The sequence below is a fragment of the Vulpes vulpes genome, chromosome 16, assembly GCF_048418805.1.
Source record: "Vulpes vulpes isolate BD-2025 chromosome 16, VulVul3, whole genome shotgun sequence".
NCBI lineage: Eukaryota > Metazoa > Chordata > Mammalia > Carnivora > Canidae > Vulpes > Vulpes vulpes.
In genome coordinates this window covers 52695216-52707086 of record NC_132795.1, presented here as the reverse complement: position 1 = coordinate 52707086, position 11871 = coordinate 52695216, and the positions used below count along the sequence as shown (strand labels likewise).

General features: G+C 56.5%; 1 protein-coding gene across 1 annotated transcript; it reads right to left on the bottom strand.

Annotated features, from left to right (window-relative positions):
• Positions 1-2047: 2047 nt before the first annotated feature.
• On the bottom strand, positions 2048-11133 carry MCAT (malonyl-CoA-acyl carrier protein transacylase). Its single transcript, XM_026017379.2, has 4 exons — positions 10679-11133; positions 9720-9807; positions 6567-6784; positions 2048-3364 (listed from the first exon to the last, which is right to left on the bottom strand). Exons 1-4 carry the CDS (start codon positions 11096-11098, stop codon positions 2945-2947), a joined length of 1146 nt encoding a protein of 381 aa, XP_025873164.2. The 5' UTR covers positions 11099-11133; the 3' UTR covers positions 2048-2944.
• Between the last annotated feature and the right edge of the window lie 738 nt (positions 11134-11871).

The window sequence follows — 11871 nt, the reverse complement described above, 5'->3', positions numbered from 1 at the left end:
GCCCTTGGGGCAAGGTCAGGCCATCCCAAAACCACCCAGGGCAAGCCGGGGAGTGGCAAGGCCAGATCCAGAGGCATCTCTTCCGGAAGTCCTCCCTAACTATCTAGCCCCAGCTTGTTCCTAAGCTCTCGGGACTGAACTGCCCACCTGACCATGTAGGTGTTAGAAGTGGCCGGTGGTGCCTGCAGCTTCTCAAGGAGCTTGGGTTCAGTGAGAAGAGGGAAGGGGAAGGCTGTTTATGGAGCCCCCTGGTGCAGCTGATGCAGAGGCTTCTCCCTGCAGGAATTTGGGGACCTCCCTCCCCAGGTGTTCTAGGGTTTACAGCATTCTTCCCACCCATGGATGTCAGGGGAGCCCCTACTGTGCTAGGCTTGGGCACAAGTTCTGGGGATGTGAAGACCTGGCCCCTCTAATCATTGTTTTTGGGGGAGGGAAAAAAGCACAGAAGAGCTGTGGGCTGTGTTCTGGAGGTAACAGGACAGAAACGGGCTAGGGTGGATGGGACTCAGACCAGGGCTGGCCAGAGAAGCTGCTGTGGAGGAGATGAGGGAAGGGGTCACCCAGCTAGTGGGAGTGGCACATACAAAGGCCCTGGGGTGAGAGCCCTGGCTGAGCTTGACGGAGGTGTGACTCCCTGTCTTGCCAGATTATGCCAACCCTGGGGCTGTGAGGAGCTGCCCACTGCTTCTGTGCCCCCACAGGAGGTGCCAGCTGCAGCCACTTCACTCATCTGCTCAAAGCAGAGAAGTAAGGGGCTTGGCCAGAGGGGCAGTGGGATCCTCTGACCGTCACCGTTGGCCAGTCCAGCCGTGTGGGGCAGTAAGACGCTGAGGCCCACGGGGAGGGGTCACAGTCAAACCCAGTCTGGCTGGTCCACGTGGCAACTTGCACAAGTTGCAGACAGATGCTTAAGCAACAGCGATACCAGAAATCTTGACTGTCCAACCCCAGAAAGGAAAGACTGGAGGCCCATCCCTCCCAGGAAGGGGGCAGGGGTGATGCGGTCACCTCCACACGAGGCCCCCATCTCCTGTGGCTCCTTTGCAGCAGGTTCCAGGGGCAGTGCCTGGACACGGCCCCTATCCCCTGGGGTGGAGCCTGCTGCAAACAGCGAAGCGCCTTCCCAGAGGAGGCGACAAGGCTGCCAGGGCACAAGGGACCCTATCGCCTTTGCGGTTTCAGAGGCTTTTGATCAAGGCCCTTGGGCCAGTCAAGATTTTTAGGAATGAAGAGGCAAGATCTGTTCTCTTAGGAAGAAAGTGCCCAGGGAGATCCGTTTCTGCCAGGCAGGGAAGCAGCACCCCATTCCAGGCGGACTGAGGGAGACGAGCTGCTGGAGAGAAACTGGCCCAGGGTCTCCACTGGCACGGGACCCAAATGTGGTGGAAGGTGGGACTCCTGCCTCTAGCACTGTGGGAGCAATGGCGTGGGCTACTTTCCTCAAGGGGGCAGGAACTAGCCCAGACCTGCCAAGGAGCAGGATGTAGGATCCACCACCACCCTTAAGGCCCACACCCCAGACCCTGGGCTCCCCATAACTCCCCTCAGCACCCTATGCCTCTGTCACTCATCCCGACTCAGTCTGCAGGGGCAGGAGGAGGCCCCATCCACCTTGGCCCGGGCTCCCAGGGCTCCTGCACCCCTGGGTTCCCCCTACTAGGCAGCCCCTGCAGTGCAGGCAGAGATGTGGCCAGCTTCCTGGAACCTTCCTTAGGACAGCACCATATGTCCCTCAATTGCTGTGCCTTTGAGTAGGGATGGGCCTGAGAGCGCCATCCTGGGCCCTGAGGTAAAGGGCTGTGCCCATAGAAGCAGCAAGGCCTGCCACGCGGGAACTCACCCTCCACTGCCTCTGCAGCTCCCTTACATGGGACCATGGACCATGCTCCTTCGAGCTGAGGGTGGCCCCGTGATACCATCCAGCCTGCAGCACGGCGAGAATGGAAGCCCAGACTGGGGAACCCAGCCACATTTACGGACAGATGCAGAGATTCTGTACTGTGAGGTTTTCCCACGATTGCGGATTAATGACAAAACCCCGAGAAGCTTAGAATTACTCGTATTTAGTATCAGGGCAGGAGCGGCATCCACAGAGCACCTGCGCTTTGCTCCCAGTGTGGAGCTGGCTGAGAGGCTCTGAGGGCAGCCTGTGCCACAGCAGGTCCCGGGCACACGGGAGACACTCCGTGATCACCGTCTGAGGGGATGCCAGGGGCGTGGGGAGACTGAGCGCCCAGCCTCCCCAAACCCTTCCCGCCTTGCTCGGGACCCTCTTCCCCACCAGAGGGTAGAGGTCACTCACAGGCATACAGCAGGCACTCAACACTGTTGGGAAATAAACAAATGTGGGACTGGGTCTCCCACCTGTTGAGTGTTGGGGTGGACAGAATGGCCGCCAAGGCCAATTGTGTCTTAAAGCCCTTTGCGTTCAGTGACCATGGGGCTAAGATTCTGGCCGTGGGTGTGCACAGGCTAGCGGGGCAGTCGAGGAGCTGCTCTGGCTCTGGCCTGCCTTGTGGCCACACCAGGGCGTGATAGGCGTCGGGCTGAGCCTTCCCAGGCCCTGGAACATGCCCGCCCGCCAGGTGCTTTCAGCCCCTTACAGAGCAGCCACCTGAGCCCAGAGCTGGGGGAGGCAGAGCAGGTCCTCACCAAGACTTCTGGCAGCAGGGCTGCTGCCTGAGCCTCGGAACATGCCTGGGGGAGGCGGGGGCGGGTGGGAGAGCCAGACCTGGTCCAGTAAAAGAAATCCTCTCAGAAAAAAAAAAAAAGAAATCCTCTCAGTGCCTTTCAAGTGGCCGTCAAAGCACTTTGCACACAGAGCCTCCCAATCACTGCAGAGGAAGCAAGCGGCCCAGGCCGAGCAGCACCCCCTGGCGCCCGGGCCCCTCCCCCGCCCCTCCCCCGGCACCGCAGACTCCTTCGGCCTGCTCTGGGGCCTGCTCTAGGCCCCACCATCGTCATCCGCCAGCACTTCCACATTCTGGTAGGACTTCCAGGCCTGCAGGTTGCAGCTCTTCAGGATGGCTCCCAGCTGCTTCCCAGGTCCGACTTCAAAAGTCTTGGGGAACTCGACGCCCTTCTTCCTCTCGTATATGGCATGCATCGTCTGCTCCCACTTCACCGGGGAGACCACCTGCTGCACCAGCAACTTCTGGATGTGTTTCGGATGCATGTATCTCTTCCCATCGATGTTTGAGTGGACGGAAACCAGAGGCTTCTTGACACCAACCGACTTTAGGACTTGGGTCAGGGGCTCCAGGGCTGGCTCCATGAGGCGCGTATGGAACCCACCACTGACGGGCAGCATCTTGGTGCGCCTGAAGTGATACTTAGAGGAATTCTTCTGGAGGAACTGCAGCGCCTGGGAGAAGAAGAAAGAAGTTTAAGCCAAGGACATCTTAGGGGAGGCACCACATGGCGAGGTGGCCACCGCTGGCACCAGCTTGGTCCTGTGGATAGAAGACCCATCTGCCCATTTCATCCTGCAAACAGCCGCGAGGACTGGCTCACTTCACCTCTTTGTTCCAGAACACATCAGTTGTGTACTCAGCGGCCCCTAAGTCCTCCCCTGGGGCTATGACCATTCCCACCCCCCAGCTGGGCAGGTGGCCAGAGAGAGATGGAGGCCGGGAAGCCTGGTCCACCCCAGCGCCTCATGCAGCAGCCCGGGAGCCTGGGGCAAACCACTCAACCTCTGAACTCTTGTCATCCGCAAAGTGGACACAACTTCAGCTGCTTCACGAGGTTGCTGGGACGCGGTCAGGCAGGAGGTGTGAGAGGGTCGGATAAAGGAGAACACGCTACCTAGTGTTAGTCTTCAATTATAGGCCCGTTTTCTTATTGCTCCATAACCCTCAAGATAAGAACTCAGGAGACTCCAGGCGTCATTTCTATCAGAACCCCCTCGTCTTGACTTCTCGAGAAGTCAAGAGCTCTGTCCCTGAAGCCAAAACCCTTCCCCTGAAGGGCGTCTCAGCCCAGAAAGGGCCTCCCAGCTAACAGGCCCCACCTCAGAGCTGTTTGCAAATAACATAATTTGCAAATATATTAAAAATAGTAGACATTTTCAGAGACCATACGGCCTCAGGACACAGCCAGGCCTGCCCCCCTGCCAGCCCTCCACCAGCTCTGCCCGAGGGCTTCCCCTGCACTACATGGTCTGTCTGCCCGTCTCTGGCCCCATCTCTGGCCCGCCACCATCCACAGCCACGCAGAGGCTGAGCCTGCTGTTCCCTGGAAGATGGAGGGTGAGCTTAGGTCCCAGCGGCTGCATGACTTTGGACGAGCCTGTCTCCCTGTCTCACCTCTTGGCCTCGGTTCCCTCATCTATAAAAGGTGGACAAGAGTTAACTCAGGCTATGAAGGAGAACTCCGCCTGGCGCACAGGCACTACGTGAGGGTCAGCAATGACCTCATATGCCGAGCCCAGCCACGTACACTAAAAGACCTGTAACCTGGGACGCCTGGGTGGACCAGTGGGTGAGCGTCTGCCTTTGGCTCAGGGCCTTACCCTGGGGTTCCGGGATCAAGTCCCGCATTGGGGTCCCCGCAGGGAGCCTGCTCCTCTCTCTGCATGTGTCTCTGCATCTCTCTCTCTCTCTGTGTCTCTCATGAATAAATAAATAAAATCTTTAAAAAGTGATAAAATAAAAAAATCTGTAACAGGTTAGCTATTTGTGTCCCCAAAGGGTAGGAAGGATTCCTACTTTTGGTCAGATGGCACCTGTCGCCCATCTCTGTGGCCCGTCCCTGCAGGTGGACAGATCCACCCGGGCATCACCAACGCAGCCCGTGGCTCACCACGTCTTACCATCCTGAGCCATGAGTCTATCGGCGTCCCACACAGGCTGCTGCAGTGGCCCAAGTGCTGGTGAAAGCGAAGTGGAGCAGAGCTCAGCACAGGGAAGCAAAGTGTGATGGCAGTGTGACCCACTCCTGTGGGAAGCACAGAGGGGTCTGGGCCGACTGTCACTGCAGCAGAGTCCAGCCTGTCCTGACGCTTCACGTCACCACCACCCTCCCTCCATCCCCATCTCACTGAAGGGCACCCAGGAGCCCCTCTTATCACAGGCCTTTCAGACCCTCCCCACCATGACTGGACTGTCTGGTCAGCGGCACCTGCATGGGTGGCTACTCGGTGGTACTTCCAGCATCATTTCAGCATCTCAGAGTCAGTTTTCGTCCCAGGCTGGGGCCACAGGAGCCCAGCCAACAGCCTCAGGGTGTGGGCGGCTGGCCCTCAGCCCAGGCTCTGGTTTAGCAGAGGCCAAGGGGTTTATGTCACATCAGCTGTTGCAAAGGGACTGTCCTGCTCTGGGAAGGCCGTGCCCTCACCTGAGCTCTTTGCCTTGGCACTTCCAACTGCACCAGAAGGCTAACCTCCCTGGGAATCCCAGCAGTCGTCATCCTGTGTACCTGTCTGGGAACTGTGTGGGGAGATGCCTGCCCTGGTTTGGGGCCCCTCCCCACTCACTTCTGGGCTGTTCCAAGGCTGTTAATGGGAACGAGCAACCAGCAATACGATCAACACGGGGCCACTGTCACTGATCTTCCTATCTTCTCAGGACTGTCACAGGAGAGACTCACTGGTTCAGGGGAGATTCACACAGACCCCTGGCATACTGGCAAGGCCTCACAGGGGATGATAGGCTGAGAGCAGCTGAGTGGAGACAGAAGGTTCTAGAATGAGACAGGCCAGGCCTCCAGGCCACCTCCACATCTCTAAGCACTGGCCTCTCACTCTTCCTCAGCTTCCTTGTGTGTAAAACGTGGGTAGGACTCCCTTCTGGGGAGCACAGGCTGGCTGCAAGGCCTAGGTGACATGAGCTGTGCAGACGCTGGCCCTGCACCAGCAGCCCCTCAGGTGAGACCCTGCGTGGACCCGCTTGGCACTCCAGGGCCGCGGCCTCGGTACAGACCTACCTTCTTCCATTGGCCGCTCACTGCCTCTCCGCTGGGGATGTCCTCTTCCTGGCGGACTTACCTCCAAGCACCACTCTTGGTGCTGCGTCTTCAGGCCTTCTGGCGGCCAGCCCAACCCTTACTGTGCCCCCAAACCCATGGTCCCTGTTCCCAGCTTATCAGACCATGTGCCCTCAAGTGCTGGTTACAGAGGAGCTGCTTCAGAAACATCTAGGGAAGCAGTGAATGGAAGGAAGGACAGAAGGAAAGGGGTAAAAACAGACACCTAAGAAAAGGCACAGTGGGGTGGGACAACCTAGCAGGAATGGCTTCTCCTCTTGCTAAAGAGGCGACCAGATCAGAGGTTGTGAGGACCCCAGAATTTACTACAGGAAGGCCCTGGGGATCATCTGGCCCAATACCTTTACCTTCAAGAAGGCGAGGGGATTTGCCCAGGGTCCTTGTCTATGCAACGTGGAGTGAGACCGGATCCTGGCCTCCTGCCACCCCACCCCTCCCACCCCTGCTCAAATACTTCCTCCCAAAGATCACGGCTTGGCAAAGCACCCATCACCCCCTCCCGTCCCCTGAGTGTGGGTGGGACAATTCAACCCTCCATACCGCCCTGGTTGTCTCGAAAGGCTGTTCCCATTGGCACCAACCTCCAGGTGTCCTGAGATCACCCTGCAATCAGGAAAGAGGTAGTTGGCCACCTCACACACGGGGTCCGCTATGCCCAAAGTCTTGCAGTGCTCCTGGGCTTCCAAACAGGCGAAGCTGAACTTGGACTGGGGCTTGCCGAGGACAGACAGCATCCCGCTGGGGACAGCTTCCGAGGCTGCCTGCATGGCCTCCGCTCGGATTTTCACCGCATACAGACCTATCCAGAGAGAAGCGCATTTGGAAAAATCAGGGCACGGAACAAAGGAGGGAAGCCTGGAGCTGAAAGACAAAGCACAAGCTCTGCGCTGCACGCTGGAGACGCCGACACTGGTGTTTGTCACCAGTCCACAATGTGACAGTTCTTCCGTTCTTCGCATCTCCACCTAGCACATGGGGATGGCGCCACCATCCTGAGAAAGGGGGCGCTGTCCTTGGCGCTCTACACACGAAACCGTGGAGCTCCCAGCCTTAAAGCCATCTTGATAGAGGCTGGTGGTTCTTAATCCCAGTGCTTTAGTGTCTGGAGACACTTCTGATGTGCACGTGTGGTGAGGGGTGCTCGCTACTGACATCTGGTGGTAGAGGTCAGGGATGCTGCTCCACATCCCACAATGCATAGCTCCACCCAAAACAAGTTACTACCTGGTCCAAAATGTCAAGTGCTGCAGTTGAGAAACCCTGGGGCAGGGAGCAGGGTGCCAAGGAGCAGACATTGAGCCATACTGTTTTGGGCAAGTCATGACCTTTCGGGTCAAATTTTCAGTTAATAAAATGAGGATAATATCTAATCTGCCTAGATTGTTGTAAAAACTGGGAATCAGTTTCAGTAACATAGGATTCTCATAAATCAAGTTTTACTGCCCCTACTTGGAGCTGTAGAAGCCGACACTGCCAAGGCGGATGAACGGAAATGCAGAGCTCCTGGCTCAGTGCAGCTCAAGCGTCAGGTGAAAAGCCTGGGCTGTGCTCGGGGAAGGTGGCTCCAGTGACTGTGACATAAGAATGGCCTGTAATGACTGGACATCCGTCATCCTGGTCCTGGGTCCTCTCCCTGGGGGAGGGGATGAGTGGACTGAGGACAAGTTAAGGGGCCAGTTCAGGGTTTCCTGGGACCACAGGGAAGGTCTGAGGAGCACACCCTGCACACTTCCTAATACATCTTCCTTCACTCTGCATGTCCATACAGTTGTACTGGACTGTGGGGCCCTCACCCAGGTAGGGAGCAAACTTTGGAGCAAATCCACTGAGAGCCTGAGGTAGGAAGTAGCAAAGAACACAGGGGAAAAGTGGAGAGGGCACGTGAAGTCTTCCCATGCAGGCGTTAACTATGCAAAATGTCAAGTGAAAAAACACAGGATATACATCTGCTATAACTGCAAATTATGTGCACAGAAAACTCTATGTATATAAAAGTTTTACTAGGAGGTGTGAATATGCAGCATTTTTTAGTTGTTTCCTTACCAGTGCTATAATGCTGTTTTCCAAAACCCTGAAGTAAAAGTCATAAAATAGAATGAGTTTTAAGTCTATGGCTCAGTGGTACTTGTTGTATTCATAATGTGCAGCCTCCAGCTCATTCTAGTTTCAAAACTTTCCATCCCTCCATAAAATACCCCATATCCATGAAGTAACCACTCCCCATTTCTCCTTTCCTCTGCCCTCTGCCCCCATAATCTCTAATCTATTGTCTCTGTGGATTTGCATATTCTGGACATTTCATATAAAAGGGATTGCTTCTTTCACTGAGCATGCTTTTGAGGCTCATCCATGTTGTAGCATGTATCACACTTTATTCCTTATTATGGCTGAAGAATATTCCATTGCATGGACAGAGTGCAATTTGCTTACCAACTCATCTGATGAGGGACACTTGGATTGTTTCCATCTTTGGGCTATTTTGAATAATGTTGTTATGAACTTTTGTGTGCAGGTTTTTTTTGTGTCAACATGTGTTCATTTTTTAGGTATATACCTGCAGACAGAACCACTGGGCCATACGGTAATTCTATGTGTAACTTCTTGTGGAACCATTAAACTGGTTCCCACAGTGGCCGCACCATTTTACATTCTTGCCAGCCATGTCTGAGGGTCCTATTTTTTCACATTCTTGCCAACACTTACTAATTTAAAATTTTTTATTACTATTATATATTTTTAAAAATATTTGAGAGAGAGAGAGAGAGAGAGCCTGAACAGGGGGAATGGCAGAGGGAGGAGAGACTCCCACTGAGCAGGGAGCCCTGTGATGCAGGACTTGATCCCAAGACCCTGGGACCATGACCAAAGCCGAAGGCAGATGTTTAACTGACAGAGCCACTCAGGTGCCCCATTATATATTTAGCTGAAGCCATCCTATTGGGAATCAGGTGGTACCTCAGTGTGGTTTTGTTTTGTTTTAAGATTTTTATTTATTTATTGAGAGAGAGAGAGAGAGAGAGGCAGAGAGAGAAGCAGGCTCCATGCAGGGAGCCTGACGTGGGACTCGATCCCGGTCTCCAGGATCACACCCCGGGATGCAGGCAGCACTAAACCACTGCGCCACCGGGGCTGCCACACAGTGTGGTTTTGATTTGCACATCCCTAAGGATTAGTGATATTGAACATCTTTTCACATGCCTGGTGGCCATCTGTACATCTTCTTTAGAGAAAGGTCTGTTCACATCCTTTCCCCATATTTAACTATAAGCAAAACAGTTTAACTGGTTTCACTAAGGAGCAAACATCTTGAGCGAAACTGATATGCTCAAGATCAAACATTCATTTACTTTTTCATTCCATGACCATCTGCAGGCCTTCGATAGGGTCACAGGCACTGGTGGTGTGGGAGTGGACTGAGGCACCCAGGACAGTGTGGGAGACAGTCAGGCAAGCAGAGTTCAGGAGATTACAAAAAGAAAGAAAATCTCCAATGAACCCATCAGGCTTTAAAGGGAATTAAAAAAAAAAAAAAAAACTGAACAAAACAAACAAGAACAAAAAAAATAAAGGGAATCAAGGTGAAGTCTGGTCTTCAGGTTCCAATGTCATTCTCATCCATGTGCTCCCTTCTCTATCACCCAAGTGGCTCCAAGAATTATTTTTGAGTGTCCCTGGTCCCCAGTGAGCCCAGCAAGAGAACACCCTGGCACAAAACCAAACCCCTTCCTGTGTACCTTCAGTAAATTCCATGGCTCCAGCAAACACTAGGGCTGCAAATTCTCCCACACTGAATCCGGCAGCAGCAACACAGTTCTCAATAACCTGTGGTGACAGATGCGGGACATGAGACCAAGTTCTTTAGGGGATGGGTGGGGTGTTCGGTCCCAGGTTCTGCACCTGAGAGCTGACAGGGTGTTCAGAGGCTCAAGGAACTAGAAGCCACTGGCCTGGAGCTCTGGCTAGAAGAGGACACACAGCGGCGCCCGGGAGGCTCAGTCGGTTGGGTCTGCCTTTGGCTCAGGTCATGATCTCTGGGTCCTGAGATGGAGCCCGGTGACAGGGCTTCTGCTTCTTCCTCTCCTCCTCCCCCTGCCACTCCTGCTCTGTGTCTCTCAAATAAATATATATAAAATTTTTGGGCAGTCTGGGTGGCTCAGAGGTTTAGCGCTGCTTTGGCCCAGGGCATGATCCTGGGGACCTGGGATGGAGTCCCGCATCCGGCTCCCGGCATGGAGCTTGCTTCTCCCTCTGCCTGTGTCCCTGCCTCTGTCTCTCTCTGTGTGTCTGTCATGAATAAATAAATAAAATCTTAAAAAAAATTAAATAAAAATGAATGACCTTTAAAAAATAAGCCAAATCAGGGCACCCGCGTGGCTCAGTTGTGGAGCATCTGCCTTTGGCTCAGGGCGTGATCCCGGGGTCTTGGGATCGAGTCCTGCAGGGGCTCCCCGCGGAGAGCCTGCTTCTCCCTCTCTCATGAATGAATGAAATCTCTAAAAATAATATAAATCAAAGCTGAGCCCACCCCTGGGCTGCCCAGCCCCTCCCCCGACACGCAGGCTTGGTAGCGCCGCATCCCCACCTCCCCGCCACCCCCGCTCAGTGCGAACCGCGAGGCCTCGCCCGAGGCGATGCACCTGGAGCCCCGGGCCCCGCCCATCCCGCCCGCGGGCCGCGGGCCGTCGGGCCTCACCGCGGGCTGCAGGTGCTGCAGCTTCTCCACGGCGGCCAGCGAGGCCACGAAGACGGCGGGCTGGCAGTGCGCGGTGCGGTCCAGGGCCTCCTGCGGCCCGTGCAGGCTCAGCTCCAGCAGGTCGTAGCCCAGCACGCTGCGGGCGGCGGCGTAGAGCTCGCGGGCGCGCGGGAAGCGGAGCAGCCCCCGGCCCATGCCCACCAGCTGGCTGCCCTGGCCCGGGAAGAGCAGCACCGAGCACTGGCCCGGCGGCCGCCGCGCCTCCGCCGCCCGCGGCCTTTCCTCCGCGACCGTGGCGTCTCGCAGCAGCTCCGCCACGTCCACGGCGCGCGGCGGGGGCCGCGGGAGGTCCGAGGCGCCGCGGCGGCAGCCCGCGCCCCAGCCCCGAGCCCACGCGGCCCGCGCGCCCCGCAGGCTCATGGTGAGGCCGCTGCCGGCCGCGCGTTACCGGGGCGACCGAGGCGCAGGGCGCGGTCCCTCACGCATTTCCCGCCGGGCGGGCCGCCCCCGGGCGCGGGGAGAAAGGTTCCGCGGGGACGGGTTCCGCCCGGGCTCCGGGAGCTCGCGCGCCTGCGCGGCGGGGCCGGGAGTGACCCGGGCGCCTGCGGAGCCCCGGCGGCCGCTAGCCCGCGACCTTGGTGACCCAGCGGGACGCAGTGTAGACGTCGTTGTGCCTCGCGGGTGCGGGGGCTTGGGACGCCCCCACGTCGTTTCTGTTTGATTTCTCAGCCCAGGCGCGGTGCAGGGAGCAACAGGCGTGCTCCGAATGCTCCGAACCAGACGGGCAGGCGCACAGAAGCGTCCGATTACTATCAGCTCCCTTGACTGGATCAAAGCCTTGGATGGGTTTCAGACCTTGGCTTGTTTGATTCCTCACGACCGCGCTGTCACGGCCAGGGGCTGCTACCCTCCATCCTCCGTCGAAGGCTCCAAGGCTTGAGTGACAGGTGGTCCGAGACAGAAGGGGAGTGGGATGCCTCTGAGCGCTGGGGTGAGGCCGGGCCAGGGCCTGACTTCACCCGCACTTGCCCTCTGCTCCTGTCTCGTGTCCTGCCAGGCGCCCAGGAGACAGACACACAGACCTCCCCCCCCCCCCCCCCCGCCCCATGAGAAAGATCTAGGTGGAATTACATCAGCAAGTCTACTTCAGTGAGTTTGTCCTGAGAATCGAATGAGCAAAGCCCAAACTCAGA

Bases quoted from the DNA above. Each gene is read 5' to 3' on its own strand.
- MCAT (XM_026017379.2), bottom strand. From the start codon at position 11,098: ATGAGCCTGCGGGGCGCGCGGGCCGCGTGGGCTCGGGGCTGGGGCGCG. The intron at 6,785-9,719 runs GTACACAGGAAG...CTCTCTGGATAG, and splicing joins AGCCATGGAATTTACTGAAG to GTCTGTATGCGGTGAAAATC. The intron at 3,365-6,566 runs GTTGGTGCCAAT...TTCTTCTCCCAG, and splicing joins TGATCTCAGGACACCTGGAG to GCGCTGCAGTTCCTCCAGAA.